The 17685-nt window shown below is 54.1% G+C and overlaps 1 protein-coding gene across 1 annotated transcript in view; it reads left to right on the forward strand.

Annotated features, from left to right (window-relative positions):
- The window catches only part of sgsm1a (small G protein signaling modulator 1a), a 41812-nt gene extending 24133 nt beyond the window's left edge, over positions 1 to 17679 (forward strand). Inside the window, exons 9-17 of the mRNA XM_078421083.1 lie at positions 467 to 591; positions 1789 to 1856; positions 3616 to 3779; positions 5519 to 5648; positions 6682 to 6820; positions 9479 to 9543; positions 13487 to 13632; positions 16199 to 16346; positions 17525 to 17679. Of these exons, the coding sequence (XP_078277209.1) occupies positions 467 to 591; positions 1789 to 1856; positions 3616 to 3779; positions 5519 to 5648; positions 6682 to 6820; positions 9479 to 9543; positions 13487 to 13632; positions 16199 to 16346; positions 17525 to 17604 (1065 nt within the window). The 3' untranslated portion in view covers positions 17605 to 17679. The remainder of the gene's footprint in view (positions 1 to 466; positions 592 to 1788; positions 1857 to 3615; positions 3780 to 5518; positions 5649 to 6681; positions 6821 to 9478; positions 9544 to 13486; positions 13633 to 16198; positions 16347 to 17524) is intronic.
- Positions 17680 to 17685: the final 6 nt, after the last annotated feature.

The raw sequence follows: 17685 nt of genomic DNA on the forward strand, positions 1-17685 counted from the left end.
GAGCAGTGCTGAACTACCATCCACCTCATTGGTGACCCTCGGACTATCCTTGATCGGACTTTACCTTGCACTGAACGTTATTCCCTTATGGTGTGTCTGTACGCTGTGAACGGCTCAATTGTAATCATGTTTTGTCTTTCCGCTGACTGGTTGGCACGCAACAAAAGCTTTTCACTGTACCTCGGTACACGTGACAATTAACTGAACCAGGCCCATCGTGGCTGTGTGGGCCATTCCTTCAGCAACCTGGCACCCAAAAGTCTAGAACCTTCCGTAACCCTGCTTGCCTCACGCTTAGAAACGTAGAAAACAGGTGCAGGAGGCCCTTCGAGCCAGCACCGCCATTCAAGATGATCGTGGGCGATCATCCAGAATCAGTACCCCGTTCCTGCTTTCTCCCCGTACCCCTTGATTGCGTTAGCCCCAAGAGCCGAATCTAACTCTCTCTTGAAAACATCTTCCTCAGAAGGATGACATGGAGCCCATCCCGGGCTACCTGTCCCTGCACCAGACGGCCGACAGCATGACACTAAAGTGGACACCCAACCAGCTGATGAATGGCTCGGTGGGAGACCTGGACTACGAGAAGAGGTAACGCCCTGCACCTGCCCCGGCCAGCGCACCTGGACACCCCACACACCTGTACCTGCCCCGGCCAGCGCACCTGGACACCCCACACACCTGTACCTGCCCCGGCCAGCGTACCTGGACACCCCACACACCTGTACCTGCCCCGCCCAGCGCACCTGGACACCCCACACACCTGTACCTGCCCCGGCCAGCGCACCTGGACACCCCACACACCTGCACAATCTGTACCTGCCCCGGCCAGCGTACCTGGACACCCCACACACCTGTACCTGCCCCGCCCAGCGTACCTGGAGACCCCACACACACCTGCACCTGCCCAGCGTACCTGGACACCCCACACACACACACACCTGCACAATCCCTGCCCCGACCAGCGTACCTGGACACCCCACACACAATCCCTGCCCCGGCAGCGTACCTGGACACCCCACACACAATCCCTGCCCCGGCCAGCGTACCTGGACACCCCACACACACACCCACACACACACACACACACACACACACACACACACCACACACACACACACACACACACACACACACACACACACACACACACACCACACCACACCACCCACACACACACACACACACCCCACACACACACACACACAACACACACACACACACACACACACACACACACACCACACACACACACACCACACACACACCACACACACACACCCCACACACACACACACACACACATACACCACACACCTCCACCAACACTGCCCCCTCACCCTATGCACATGCGCACATGCACAAACAGACACGCACCTACAGACACGCACACCCACACACACCCCACACACACACACACACACACACCACACACACGCACACACACATACACACACTCACACACACTCACACTCACACACACTCACACACACATACACACACACACACACACACACACACACAGACACGCACCTACAGACACGCACACCCACACATACACAGACACGTATACACACACACACACACACACACACACACACGCACACGCGCACACACACACAGACATGCATACACACACACACCCACACAGAGCACACATATATCCACATATCCATACACACACTGCACACATGATTGCACTTTGTTCAGTCTCAGTGCAGGCAGATGTTGCCTGTGTTGTGCGCCATTTTGGAAGTCCCCCTGACGGGCTGTGCCTTTGTTTTGCAGTGTTTACTGGGACTACGCCATGAGCATTCTCCTGGCCGACATCGTTTACCTTCACTGTCACCAGCAGAGTAAGAAACCAGGAACTTCTTGTTTGAATTTAGTTCCATTAGGATGACTCTCTTACGACCTGATCTCCAAGTTCCATGTTCTGAGCCACGAACCAAAGGTATTGTGAAGAATTGGTGCGGTCTAGTTTGGAGACCCAGCATGGAAACAGGCCCTTCGGCCCACCGTGTCCACGCCGACCATTGATCCCCCCTTTTCCCACTGGTTCCATGCTATCCCACTTTTGCATCCACTCCCTGCACACGAGGGGGCAATTGACAGCGGCCAATTTACCCTCAGACCCCTACATCTTTGGGATAGACAATAGACAATAGGTGCAGGAGGAGGCCATTCAGCCCTTCGAGCCAGCACCGCCATTCAATGCGATCATGGCTGATCACTCTCAATCAGTACCCCCGTTCCTGCCTTCTCCCCATACCCCCTCACTCCGCTATCCTTAAGAGCTCTATCCAGCTCTCTCTTGAAAGCATCCACCGAACTGGCCTCCACTGCCTCCTGAGGCAGAGATGGGATGTGGGAGGAGACCCAGGCATGTCACGGGGAGAACGTGCAAACTCCGCACAGAGAGCACCCGTGGTCAGGATCGAAACGGGGTCTCCGGCGCTGTGAGGTCAGCAACTCTACCGCCACTCCACAGTCACCCATCCATGTTCTCCAGAGATGCTGCCCGACCCGCTGAGTTACTCCAGCACCCTGTGAAACGTCACCTGTCCATGTTCTCCAGAGATGCTGCCTGACCCGCTGAGTTACTCCAGCACTCTGTGTGCCTTTTATTACAATAAGGTTACAGACAGTCAAGGAAACCGTCGCGAGTGTAATCCAGGGAAGATGATGGGAATCTGGTGCAGTTTGTAGCTCCGATCTCTCACATTGATCTATAGTTGCGGTTTTATAAGATGGTTTTGTCGCATTCCTTCTGGGTGTTTGTGAAACGTGAAGGGCTTGTTGGAGGAGAAGGATAAGGCCCAGTCTGAGGCAATTCTGAAGACCATTCAGAGCTCCCATTGAGAGACAAGGACATGGACCATTCAGCCCATGGACCATTCAGAGCACAATTTAGAGATGCAGATTTTAACCATTGAGACCATGGACCATTAACAATTGAGACCATGGGCTATTGAGAACATGGACCATTGAGAACATGGACCATTGACCAGTGAGAACATGGGCCATTGTCCCAGTGAGAACATGGATCATTGACTAGTGAGAACATGGACCATTGAGAACATGGGCCATTGAGAACATGGGCCATTGACTAGTGAGAACATGGACCATTGAGAACATGGACCATTGAGAACATGGACCATTGATTAGTGAGAATATGGACCATTGACTAGTGAGAACATGGACCATTGGGAACATGGACCATTGGGAACATGGACCATTGGGAACATGGACTATTGACCATTGGAACATGGACCATGTAGAGCACCAGTCAGAGATGAGGACATGAACCATTGAGGGACAACCGTATTAGTGTCCCCAGGACATGGGCACGCTGGCATTGCCAACATTTCCTGCCCCTGCCCCATTCACAAGGCTCTGATGAGCCTCTGTCTTGAACCATCAATGCATGCAGTGGGAAGACACCACTTTACTGATAAGACAAAGGAGCAGAGTTAGGCCATTCAGCCCATCGAGTCCACACTGCCATTCGATCGTGGCCGATCTATCTCTCCCTCTCGACCCCGTGCTCCCACCTTCTCCCCGTGATCGTGAGGCCGGGGGCAGTGAGTGAGTTGCCGTCTGTTGTGCCCGCAGTCGACAGCGGTGGGACGGTGGTCCTGGTGAGTCAAGATGGCATCCAGAGGCCGCCACTGCGCTTCCCGAACGGTGGGCACCTGCTGGCCTTCCTCTCCTGCATGGAGAACGGCCTGCTGCCTCGCGGGCAGCTCGACCCCCCTCTCTGGTCACAGCGAGGGAAGGTAAGGCACCCCTTCCCCCCCCACCCCTTCCCCCCACCCCTTCCCCCCACCCCTTCCCCCCCACCCCTCCCCCCCAACCCCTCCACCCCTTCCCCCACTCGTTCCCCCCCACCCCTCCCCCCACCCCTTCTCCCCACCCCTTCCCCTCCCCCTACCCCTTCCCCCCACCCCTTCCCCCCACCCCTTCCCCCCACCCCTCCCCCCCACCCCTTCCCCCCCCACCCCTCCCCCCATCCCGTCCCCCCACCTTCCCCCACACCCCTTCCCCCCACCCCATCTTCCCCCAACCCCTTCCCCCCCACCCCCTTCCCCCCCCACCCCTTCGTGTTGTCTTTCCGCTGACCGGTTTGAGGGGCAAAGCCCGATGAGGAATAGATGGGGAAGTGAGGAATTGCAGATACTGGTTGACAAAGCACGGCCCGCCTTGCTGGATAACTCAGCTGGGCAGGCAGCATCTGCGGAGGACAGAGACCGATAACTCAGCTGGGCAGGCAGCATCTGCGGAGGACAGAGACCGATAACTCAGCTGGGCAGGCAGCATCTGCGGAGGACAGAGACCGATAACGTTGATGGACGGGACCCTTCTTCTGACTCGAAATGTCATCCGTTTGTTCACGTTCTCCAGGGAGATGCTGCCCGACCCGCTGAGTTACTCTAACACTTTCAAAAAAATAAACATGTGCCCGTCCGTGTACAGCAGGGTTTGTAGAATTGCACACCGTAGGATTTTTTAGACCCCATTGTTTACGTGCGATGGGATTTAATAAAGGGAACAACATTGCAAATGCCGCTGTAATGGAAAAAAAACCTGCAGATGCTGGTTTCAATCGTAGGAAGACACAAAAATGATGGAGTAACTCAGCGGGTCAGGCAGCATCTCCGGAGAGAAGGAATTCCTTCTCATTCCTTCTCTCCCGAGGTGCTGCTTTGACCAGCTGAGTTACTCAAGCATGTTGTGACTGCCACTGTAATGTAGATTAGCTTCCTCCCACTCCCACGCTGACCTCTCTGTCCTGGGCCTCCTCCACAGTCAGAGTGAGGCCCAGCACAAATTGGAGGAACAGCTTGGGCAGCTCACACCCCAGCGGTTTGATCATTGACATCTCTAACTTCAAATAACCCTCTCTCTCTCCGTCCCTCTCCCACCCTAGTCGGCATCCCAGTTTCGCTGTTGAGTTTCACTGCTCATATAACTCGTGATCTCCTTCCCCACAGCCAACAATGGACCATTGTGGGCTCCACCTTTCTCTGATCATCCTTGCTTTTCACACACACACGCACATACACACACACACACACACTCACACACTCACGAGGTACAATCTACATTTATACCAAGTCAATTTACGATGATCAGCCTTGAGTCCTGATTCGAAGAGGGTATCTACACTGGTTTAGTTTAGAGATACAGCACGTAAACAGGCCCTTCGGCCCACCGAGTCCGCGCCGCCCAGCGATCCCCGCACACTAACACCATCCTACACACACTAGGGACAATTTACAACTTACAGAAGCCAATTAACCTACAAACCCGCACGTCTTTGGAGTGTGGGAGGAAACCGGAGCACCCGGAGAAAACCCACGCAGGTCCCGGGGAGAGCGTACAAACTCCGTACAGACAGCGCCCGTGGTCGGGATGGAACCCCGGTCCCTGGCGCTGTGAGGCAGCGGCTCTACCCGCTGTGCCACCGTGCCGCCCCGGTTGGTGCAGGTTCACCTCCCTGTTCGTTTGGTTCCAGGGCAAGGTCTTCCCGAAACTGCGGAAAAGAAGTCCGCCGGGATCGGCGGAGTCGAGCTCGGACAAGGAGGACGACGAGGCCACAGACTACGTCTTCCGCATCATCTTCCCTGGCACCAACCCCGAGATGGGTGAGTGTTCCTCTCCCCCACCCCCCCCTCTCCCCCCCCCCGCCGCCGTTCACCAAAGCACAAGACGGGCGCAAAACGCCGCAGTAACTCAGCGGGACGGGCAGCGTCTCTGGAGAGAAGGAACGGTGACGTTTAGGGCCGAGACCCTTCGTCAGTTCACCAGTACAACGTCTGCTCATGTGTGTGAGTGGGACTGCGAGGCTGGTGAACCGGCGGCACGGTGGCGCAGCTGTAGAGTTGCTGCCTCACAGCGCCAGAGACCCGGGTTCCATCCCGACTGCGGGCGCCCTCTGTACGGAGTTTGTACGTTCTCCCCGTGACCTGCGTGGGTTTTCCCTCGAGTTCTTCAGTTTCCTCCCACACTCCAAAGACGTGCAGGTTTGTAGGTTCATTGGCTGGGTGTAATTGTAAAATTGTCCCTAGTGGGTGTAGGATCGTGTTAGTGTGCGGGGATCGCTGGGCGGTGTGGACCCGGTGTGTACGTCTTTGGAGTGCGGGAGGAAACCGAAGATCCCGGAGAAAACCCACGCAGGTCACGGGGAGAGAACGTACAAACTCCGTACAGACAGCGCCCGCGGTCGGGATCGAACCCGGGTCTCCGGCGCTGCGAGGCAGCGACTCTACACGCTGCGCCACCGTGCCGCTGGGCTGCCTTGCCCCCCCCCCCCCCGGAGACTGACGGCGTGTGCTTTGGTTCCCCCCCCCCCCCGGAGACTGACGGCGTGTGCTTTGGTTCCCCCCCCCCCCGGAGACTGACGGCGTGTGCTTTGGTTCCCCCCCCCCCCCCGGAGACTGACGGCGTGTGCTTTGGTTCCCCCCCCCCCCGGAGACTGACGGCGTGTGCTTTGGTTCCCCCCCCCCCCCCCGGAGACTGACGGCGTGTGCTTTGGTTCCCCCCCTCTTCCCCGGAGACTGACGGCGTGTGCTTTGGTTCCCCCCCTCTTCCCCGGAGACTGACGGCGTGTGCTTTGGTTCCCCCCCTCTTCCCCGGAGACTGACGGCGTGTGCTTTGGTTCCCGCCCCTGCCCTGCAGCCCCCCAGGACCTGATGGACATAGCGGGAGGCGGGATCCCCCTCATCTGGCAGCCCAGCGGCCGGAAGCCGTCGTGCTCCTCCTGCTCGCAGGGTGGCTCGTCGGACGGAGGGGCCTCCAACGGCTGCAACCACGAGAGGTAGGGTCCCCTCTCACCCCTTCACCGCCCCTCCGCCCTCTCCCCTGCCACGCCACAGCGAGGTGCCGCTATTACACAGACGATTCCTATCTCAGTACCAAAGATACTAGAGGAACGAGATGGACCACCCCGTCGAAATCGCCTACACTGAAGTGTAGCACGCAAAGGAGCGTAACGGCCGCCATTTTAGTAAGCAAAACCCGCCTCTCGCAGTGTAATCAGTGTTTTGGGGGAACAGTATGTGTGATGATACCATTTTTTTAAATGCAGAATATATCTCATCTATCAATTCACAGGTTTTTGTTATTTTTCTTTTTAAATGTTTCTGCAAGTTTCTGCCGACTAAAATGGCGCCGTGACGTGCTACGGTTTTTAGGGTCGAGTGGTCTATCTTGCTCCTCTAGTATCTTTGCTCAGTATTAAGACCGTGAGAACTGTAGATCGCAGGAGGGTGAGGGGTGATCTTATAACCGAGGTGCAGTGTGTATTCAAGAGAGAGTTAGATGTCGTTTTTAGAGGGTAGGCTATTTCGGACTGAGATGAGGAAAAACCTTTTCCACCCAGAGAGTTGTGAGTCTGTGGAATTCTCTGCCACAGAAGGCAGTGGGGGCCGATTCACTGGATGTTTTCAAGAGAGAGTTAGTTTTAGCTCTTGGGGCTAACGGAATCAAGGGATATGGGGAGAAGGCAGGAACGGGGTACTGATTTTGGATTATCAACCATGATCTTATTGAATGGCGGTGCTGGCTCGAAGGGCCGAATGGCCTACTGCACCGAGTTTCTATGTTCCTACAGTTGTTTTGGAGTTTAATTTAGTTTATTGTCACGTGTACTGAGGTACAGTGAAGATCTTTTTTTGTTGCGTGCTAACCAGTCAACGGAAAGACAACATACGATTACAATCGAGCCATTCACAGTATATAGATACATGATCAGAGAATAACGTTTTCTGCAAGGTAAAGCCAGTAAAGTCCTGTCAAAGATAGTGCGAGGGTCTCCAATGAGGTAGATAGTAGTTCAGCACTGCTCTCTGGTTGTGGTGGGATGGTTCAGTTGCCTGATAACAGCCGGGAAGAAACTGTCTGAAGGGATTGGACACGTTAGAGGCAGGAAACACGTTCCCAATGTTGGGGGAGTCCAGAACCAGGGGCCACAGTTTAAGAATAAGGGGTAGGCCATTTAGAACTGAGATGAGGAAAAACTTTTTCAGTCAGAGAGTTGTGAATCTGTGGAATTCTCTGCCTCAGAAGGCAGTGGAGGCCAATTCTCTGAATGCATTCAAGAGAGAGCTAGATACAGCTCTTAAGGATCGCGGAGTCAGGGGGGATGGGGAGAAAGCAGGAACGGGGTACTGATTGTGGATGATCAGCCATGATCACATTGAATGGCGGTGCTGGGTCGAAGGGCTGAATGGCCTCCTCCTGCACCTATTGTCTATTGTCTAACCCAACTGTATGAATATTGAATTCTCCTATTTTTGGTACGGAACCAAAAGGATTGGAAACAGAACCCATTAAGACACTAAAAAGGAGCCTTAGTTTAGTTTAGTGCCACGTGCAAACTCAATGCTAGCGTTTATGTCAAGAGGGCTTGCACACAAAAACAGGGATGTTATGCTGAGGCTCTACGAGGCGCTGGTATGGCCACATTTGGAATATCGTGAGCAATATTGGGCACCGTATCTGAAGAAGGATGTGCCGGCTCTGGAGAGGGTCCAGAGGAGGTTTACAAGAACGATCCCAGCAATGAGTGGGTTAACCTATGATGAGCGTTTGTCAGCACTGGGCCTGTACTCGCTGGAGTTTAGAAGGACGAGGGGGGACCTCATTGAAACGTACAGAATAGTGGAAGGCCCGGATAGAGTGGAAGTGGAGAGGATCTTTCCACTAGTGGGAGAGTCTACGCCCAGAGGGCACAGCCTCAGAATTAAAGGACGTTCCTGTAGGAAGGAGATGAGGAGAAATTTCTTTAGTCATAGGGTGGTGAATCTGTGGAATTCTTTGCCACAGAAGGCTGTGGAGGCCAAGTCAGTGGATATTTTTAAGGCAGAGATAGATAGATTCTTGATCAGTGCGGGTGTCAGGGGTTACGGGGAGAAGGCAGGAGAATGGGGTTGGGAGGGAGAGAGAGATCAGGCACGATTGAATGGCGGAGTAGACTTGATGGGCCGAATGGCCTAATTCTAATATCCCTTATGACCTTGTCACGTGTACCGAGGGACAGTGAAAAGCACTTGTTGCGTGCGGTCCATTATTCGGTCCGATTGTAATCGCGTGTCAGTCTTTCCGCTGACTGGTCAGCATGCAGCCAAAGCCTTTCACTGTACCCCGGTACACGTGACAATAAACTAGTCTGAACTGGAGTCAGCGGAAGGTTGGTACGGGATTGCAATTGTGTCGCCCACCGCGTGCAGGTACAGGATGAAGGGAACAACGATTAATGCAAGATCAGGTCCAGTGGTGTCTGATCGAAGATAGTCCGAGTGCCTTCAATGGGGGCGATAGATGGGAGGCGGTGGACGTAGATGGATGGATTGAGGGTGTGTTGAGATCCTCCGCTGATCGTTGCTTACACTGACAAAGCCCCGATGCTGAGTGCTTCTTTGATGTGACGTTGATCACTGTTTCCTCTGACCTTTTTCCGTGTCTCCCTGACCAGGGCGCCCTTGAAGATGCTCTGTGACAACATGAAGCACCAGATCCTATCCCGGGCCTTCTACGGATGTAAGTACTGTGTCCTTCCATCTCCGAGTATTCTGCCGCCTCAGTCTTGGCACGTTGGCCTCCCTCCATCAGCCAGAGCATTGAGTGTAGAGGCTGGGAGGCCATGTTGCAGTTGGACAAGACATTCAGAGTATTGTAGGGTGGAAAAGAAAACCTGCAGATGCTGGTTTAAGCCGAAGGTAGACACAGAATGCTGGAGTAACTCAGCGGGTCAGGCAGCATCTCTGGAGAGAAGGAATGGGTGACGTTTGGGGTCGAGACCCTTCTTCAGACTGAAAAAGGGTTTGTAGGTTAATTGGCTTGGTGTAAATGTAAACATAATTTGTCCCTAGTGTGTGTAGGGATAGTGTTAGTGTGCGGGGATCGCTGGTCGGCGCGGACTCGGTGGCCGAAGGGCCTGATTCCGCGCTCTAAACTAAAAACCGAACGAAACTCGGTGGGCCGGGCAGCGTCTCGGGAGAAGGACTGTGTGGCGTTTGGGGTCGAGATATGAAGAAAGACTGGATAGACTCGGCTTGTACTCGCTGGAATTTAGAAGATTGAGGGGGGATCTTATAGAAACGTACAAAATTCTTAAGGGGTTGGACAGGTTAGATGCAGGAAGATTGTTCCCGATGTTGGGGAAGTCCAGAACAAGGGGTCACAGTTTAAGGATAAGGGGGAAGTCTTTTAGGACCGAGATGAGAACGTTTTTTTTCACACAGAGAGTGGTGAATCTGTGGAATTCTCTGCCACAGAAGGTAGTTGAGGCCAGTTCATTGACTATATGAACTCTGCTCAACATCCGGTCCCTCAAGAATAAAAGCCTCATTCTAAATGACTTCATCCTGGAAAATAAACTGGACTTCCTCTGTCTGACAGAAACCTGGCAACAACCTCTGGATTACCTCCCACTCAACCTCACTACACCCAACGGATACTCCTACATCAATAAACCACGCTCGGAAGGCCGAGGTGGTGGGATTGCCGTAATTCACCGACAGGACTTCAAGATCAGCCTCATCTCCATCTCATCTGCTCCGTCATTTGAACACCTGGCTTTCAAACTCTCTGGCCACACACAATTAGTCATGGCAGTTGTCTACTGCCCTCCCAAACCACACCCAATCATTCCTTTCAGACTTCTCTAACTTTCTGACCCAGTTCTGTTCTCTCTCCCCCTCAATCCTCCTCCTCGGTGATTTCAACATCCATATGGACTCCACTGACTCCACAATAACCGCTGACTTCACTGAAATACTCAACTGCTTTAACCTCACTCAACACGTAAATTTTCCCACCCATAACCGTGGGCACATTCTGGACCTTGTCTGCTCCACTGGACTAAATCTACATCACCTCTCTGGCTCCGACCCCACCCTCTCTGATCACTTAGCCATCACCATGTCCGTCAACATTCCCACCCCAGCTCCAAGGCAAAAACGCAAAATAAACTTCCGCAAGCTGAACTCTGTTTCACCTACCTCGCTCTCATCCTCCCTCTCTGAAATAATGTCCGCCTCTCCCTTCGTTGACCTCCACAGCCCCTCTGACCTCACTGACTACTACAACCACACTCTCTCCTCCTGCCTCGACCAGCTTGCACCTATAAAAACCAAAACAGTTTCCTTCACCCACTCTGCTCCCTGGTTTACCCCCGAACTCCGCATGATGAAAACTCATGCCCGCCAACTTGAAAGACTCCGCAACAAAACAGGTCTCACAATTCACTCCCAAGCCTACAAAGACCACCTGCAGCACTACAAAGATGCCCTCTCCCGCGCCCACTCCACCTACTACTCTCAAATAATTCACTCTGGCTCCGGAAACCCAAAAGCACTCTTCTCTACAATAAACAAACTCCTCAGCCCCCTGGACACCATCTCCCAATCATTCACAGTTGACAAATGCACCACTTTCCTTTCATTCTTCCAAAGCAAAATAGACAGCATCTACAGCACCTTAACCACCAACGCACCTGCTCCCCCTCAAACCACCTGCCCCCCCCTTATCCTGTCAACCCCTGCCTCAGTTCTCCCCAGTCTCCACCACCGACCTCTCTGACCTCTTCACAGGAATAAAAACTGCCACCTGCTCTCTGGACCGCATCCCCTCCAGCTTTGTCAAGGCCTGCCTTCCTGCTCTCTCTCCACTTATCACTGCAACAATAAACTCCTCCCTGTCCACTGGCATCGTCCCGCCATCCCTCAAAATCGCTGCTGTCACCCCCATTCTGAAAAAACCTGGTCTAAACCCTGACACCCCAAACAACTTCAGACCAATCTCCAACCTACCCTTTCTGTCCAAAGTTTTGGAACGTGCTGTAGCTTCCCAACTCAAATACTACCTCTCTACCAATAACCTGTATGAAACTTTCCAATCCGGATTCCGCTCCAACCACTGTACTGAAACTGCGCTCCTCAAAATCACAAACGACCTTTTCCTCTCCTCCGACGCTGGCAACCTCAACATCCTCATCCTACTTGACCTCAGCGCCGCCTTTGACACCATAAATCACTCCATTCTCCTCACCCGACTTGAAACCTCCCTTAACATCACCGGCACAGCCCTATCCTGGTTCAAATCTTACCTCTCTGACAGGCACCAGTTCATCTCCATTAACAACTGTAAATCCCCCACCGCTCCCCTCCCCCAAGGTGTCCCCCAAGGCTCAGTCCTTGGCCCCCTCCTCTTCATCCTCTACCTGTTCCCCTTGGTCAATTAATCCGCCGTCATGGTCTCAACTTCCACTGCTTCGCCGATGATATCCAGCTCCTCATCTCCACCAAGTCAATCTCCTCCACCACACACTCTACACTGACAAACTGCATTACTGAAATAAAATCTTGGCTTCAATCAAACTTCCTCAAACTCAACTGCAACAAATCTGAAATCATCATCATTGGTCCAAAAATGCTCACCAAATCCACCCAAAACTTCATCCTCAACATTGATGGTCTCCCAGTATCCACCTCCTCACATCCGGAATCTTGGAATCATCTTTGATCAAACCCTCTCCTTCGACAAACACATCAAACACATCACAAAGACAGCCTTCTTCCACCTCAAAAACATTGCCCGTCTCCGTCCATCCCTCTCCTCCACAGCTGCAGAAACCCTCATCCACGCCTTCATCACCTCCCGTCTGGACTACTGCAACAGCCTCCTCTATGGCGCACCCTCAAAAATCATCAATAAACTTCAATACATTCAAAACTCTGCTGCCCGTCTACTCACACACACCCCGATCCGTGACCATATCACCCCCGTCCTTTATAAACTCCACTGGCTCCCCATCCCCCAGAGAATCCAGTACAAAATCCTCCTCATAACCTACAAAGCCCTCCATAACCTGGCCCCATCCTACCTGACCGACCTCCTCCACAGGCACACTCCCACCTGCACCCTCCGCTCTGCCGCTGCCAATCTCCTATCCCCCCACATCCGGACCAAACTCAGATCCTGCGGGGACAGGGCTTTCTCCATCGCTGCTCCCACCCTATGGAACTCACTACCCCAAACCGTTAGAGACTCCTCCACACTCACCACATTCAAAACATCGCTGAAGTCTCACCTGTTCAGTACTGCCTTCAACCACTGAAGGTCACCTCACCTTCTGTCTCCTTTCTCTGTTCATTTATTTATTTACTTATTTATCTATTTATTAATTTCCCTATGTTCTCAAAATCTCTGTAAAGCGTCTTTGAGTGTATGAAAAGCGCTATATAAATAAAATGTATTATTATTATTATTATTATTATATTTAAGAGGGAGTTAGATGTGGCCCTTGTGGCTAAAGGGATCAGGGAGTATGGAAGAAGGCAGGTACGGGATACTGAGTTGGATGATCAGCCATGATCATGTTGAATGGCGGTGCGTACAGGCTCGAAGGGCCGAATGGCCTACTCCTGCACCTATTTTCTATGTTTCTATGAGACGCTTCTTCACCTTGGTCTGTCTCCAGGGCTGGCGTACTGCAGGCACCTGTCCACCGTGAGGACCCACCTGTCGGCGCTGGTCAACCACACCATCGTCAGCCCAGTCGCGCCGTCCACCGCGGCCGGCGGTCTCACCCAAGACATCTGGCACCGCTTCCTGCACGACCAGCTGGTGAGTGGGGGGGGGGGGGGGGGCCAGGAGACCAGACCGTTCTCCCCGTGGGTTTTCTCCGGCGCTCCGTTTCCTCCCACACTCCAAAGACGTGCAGGTTTGTGGGTTAATTGCAATGTAAAATTGTCCCTGGTGTGTGCGTAGGGATAGTGTCAGTGTGCGGGATCGCCGGTCGGCACGGGCCCGGTGGGCTGAAGGGCCTCTTGCCGCGCTGCATCTCCAAACTAAACTAAAACGAGTTCTCATCACTGGCAAATTATCAAGCTAATACCTTGCTATGTAACCGCACATAGTCTTGTGACAAACCTCAACGTAAATGAGTTCCTTAGTTGATAAGGCCTTTTTTATCTGATCTGATCTGATAGTTGGAGACACAGCGCGGAAACAGGCCCTTCGGCCCACCGGGTCCACGCTGCCCAGCGATCCCGCGCGCTAACACTATCCTACACACACCTAGGGGCAATTTACATTGATACCAAAGCCAATTAACCGACAGACCTGCACGTCTTTGAGTGCGGGAGGAAACCAGAGCACCCGGAGAAAACCCACGCGGGTCACGTACAAACTCCACACAGACAGCACCCGTGGTCGGATGGAACCCGGGTCCCTGGCGCTGTGAGGCAGCAACTCTACCGCTGCAGGTTGGAAGTGACCCAACGAGGTGCTGCCCCTCCAGTTTGCGTGTGGACTGGGAGCTTAGGCAAGAGGGACTAGAGGGTGTGAGCTACAGGGAGAGGTTGAGCAGGCTGGGACTCTATTCCCTGGGACGCAGGAGGATGAGGGTGATCTTACAGAGGTGTACAAAACCACGAGGGGAATAGATCGGGTAGATGCACAGAGTCTCTTGCCCAGAGTAGGGGAATCGAGGACCAGAGGACATGGTTCAAGGTGAAGGGGAAAAGATTTAATAGGAATCTGAGGGGTAACTTTTCACACAGAGGTGGTGGGTGTGGAACAAGCTGCCAGAGGAGGTAGTTGAGGCCGAGACTATCCCATGGTTAAGAAACGGTTGGACAGGTACATGGATAGGACAGGTTTGGAGGGAAATGGGCCAAACGCGGGCAGGTGGGACTAGTGTAGCTGGGGACATGTGGGCAAGTTGAATTGAATTGTATTGAATAGATTTATTAGCCAAGTGTGCACTCATACAAGGAATGTGCTCCGCTCACAAGTAACAACATGATGTACAGTAAATGATTGAGAATGAAACAATTAAAGGGCCTCTCTCCCCTCTCGATCACTCTCTCCCCCTCTATCACTCTCTCCCCCTCTCTATCACTCTCTCCCCTCTCTATCACCTCTCCCACCTCTCTATCACTCCTCTCCCCCTCTCTATCACTCTCTCCCCCTCTATCACTCTCTCCCCCTCTATCACTCTCTCCCCCTCTATCACTCTCTCCCCCTCTATCACTCTCTCCCCCTCTATCACTCTCTCCCCCTCTATCACTCTCTCCCCCTCTATCACTCTCCCCCTCTATCACTCTCTCCCCCTCTATCACTCTCTCCCCTCTATCACTCTCTCCCCCTCTATCACTCTCTCCCCCTCTCTACCACTCTCTCCCCCTCTCTATCACTCTCCCCCTCTCTACCACTCTCTCCCCCTCTCTACCACTCTCTCCCCCTCTCTATCACTCTCCCCCCCCTCTATCACTCTCTCCCCCCTCTCTACCACTCTCCCCTCTCTATCACTCTCCCCCCCTCTATCACTCTCTCCCCTCTCTACACTCTCCCTCTATCACTCTCTCCCCCTCTCTATCACTCTCCCCCCCTCTATCACTCTCTCCCCCTCTCTATCACTCTCCCCCCTCTATCACTCTCTCCCCCTCTATCACTCTCCCCCCCTCTATCACTCTCTCCCCCTCTATCACTCTCTCCCCCTCTATCACTCTCTCCCCCTCTATCACTCTCTCCCCCTCTATCACTCTCTCCCCCTCTATCACTCTCTCCCCCTCTCTATCACTCTCTCCCCCTCTCTACCACTCTCCCCCTCTCTACACTCTCCCCCTCTATCACTCTCTCCCCCTCTCTACCACTCTCTCCCCCTCTCTATCACTCTCTCCCCTCTCTATCACTCTCTCCCCCTCTCTACCACTCTCCCCCTCTATCACTCTCTCCCCCTCTCTACCACTCTCCCCCTCTATCACTCTCTCCCCCTCTCTCCACTCTCCCTCTCTATCACTCTCTCTCCCCTCTCTACCACTCTCTCCCCCTCTCTATCACTCTCTCCCCTCTCTTCTCACTCTCTCCCCCTCTCTATCACTCTCTCCCCCTCTCTACCACTCTCTCCCCCTCTCTACCACTCTCCCCCTCTCTATCACTCTCTCCCCCTCTACCACTCTCTCCCCCAGTGTATCACGGTGTCCTGTGTATCATGGTGTCCCTGTGTATCACGGTGTCCCTGTGTATCACGGTGTCCCTGTGTATCACGGTGTCCCTGTGTATCACGGTGTCCCTGTCTCTCCCCCTGTGTATCCCTGTCTCTGCCCCTGTGTATCACGGTGTCCCTGTGCGTCACGGTGCCTGTGACTGACCGTGCGTGCTTGGTGTCCCTGCCTCTGATTCGCAGCGGCAGGGAGTGGAGGAGGAGCAGGAGGAGGAGGAGCTGCTACGCCTGGTGTACTACGGCGGGATTGATCCAGGGATCCGGAGGGAAGTGTGGCCCCTTCCTGCTGGAGCACTACCAGTTCGGGATGAGCCAGGCAGACAGGAAGGAGGTACGTTTGCCGGCGTGGGCCGACTGGGGTTGCAGTCACTGGGGGTTTGGAAGGGCGAGGAGGGACCTTGTAGAAACATCTCACTGAAGCGTTGGTCTCCTAGTTTGAGGAGGGACGTCCTTGCTATCGAGGGAGTGCAGCGTAGGTTCACCAGGTTAATCCCCGGGATGGCGGGACTGTCGGACGATGAAAGGATGGATCGACCGGGCTTGTCTTCACTGGAGTTTAGAAAGATGAGGGGGGGTCTTATAGGAATGTACAAAATTCTAAAGGATTGGACAGACTAGATGCAGGAAAAATGTTCCCCATGTTGGGGGAGTCCAGAACCAGGGGGTCACACAGTTTAAGAATAAGGGGGAGGCCATTTAGGACGGAGACGAGGAAAAACTTTTTCACCCAGAGAGTTGTGAATCTGTGCAATTCTCTGCCACAGAAGGCAGTGGAGGCCGATTCACTGGATGTGTTCAAGAGAGAGTTAGATTTAGCTCTTGGGGCTAACGGAATCAAGGGGTGTGGGGAGAAAGCAGGAACGGGGTACTGATTGTGGACGGTCACATTGAATGAATGAATGAATGAATAAGTTTATTGGCCAAGTATGTGCGTATACAAGGAATGTGCCTTGTGTATTGAATGGCGGTGCTGGCTGGAAGGGCCGAATGGCCTCCTCCTGCATCTGGTGTCTGCGTTTCATCGGTCCGGGACATTGGGTGTCAGGGTGGGTGGGGATGAGAGGGGGGGTCTCTCTGTGGGTGGACGTGTGAGAGGGGGGTCTCTCTGTGGGGGGGGGGGGTCTCTCTGTGGGTGGACGTGTGAGAGGGGGTCTCTCTGTGGGGGGGGGGGGTCTCTGTGTGCGAAGGGGGGTCTCTGTGGGTGGACGTGTGAGAGGGGGGGTCTCTTTGTGGGTGGACGTGTGAGAGGGGGGTCTCTGTGGGGGGGTCTCTCTGTGTGGGGGTCTCTCTCTGTGAGGGGGGTCTCTCTCTGTGTGGGGGGTCTCAGTGGGGGGGTCTCTCAATGGGGGGTCTCTCAATGGGGGGTCTCTCAATGTGGGGGGTCTCTCAATGGGGGGGGGGTCTCAGTGGGGGGGGTCTCTGTGTGTGGGGGGGGGTCTCTGTGTATGGGGGGGGGGCGTGTGAGACGTGCGCTGTGTAACGGGGGCCGCGGCTCTCTGCTGCCCCCAGGTGGACGCGGGCGTGCGGAGCGGCTACGAGCGGGCGGTGGGGGAGTGGAGGGCGTGCGAGGAGGTGGTGCGGCAGCGTGAGCGGGAGACGCACGCCGCGGCCCTGGCCAAGTGCTCGTCCGCCGCCAGCCTGGACACCCACATCCAGCACATGATGCAGCG

The sequence above is a fragment of the Rhinoraja longicauda genome, chromosome 25 (assembly GCF_053455715.1).
Source record: "Rhinoraja longicauda isolate Sanriku21f chromosome 25, sRhiLon1.1, whole genome shotgun sequence".
Lineage (NCBI taxonomy): Eukaryota > Metazoa > Chordata > Chondrichthyes > Rajiformes > Arhynchobatidae > Rhinoraja > Rhinoraja longicauda.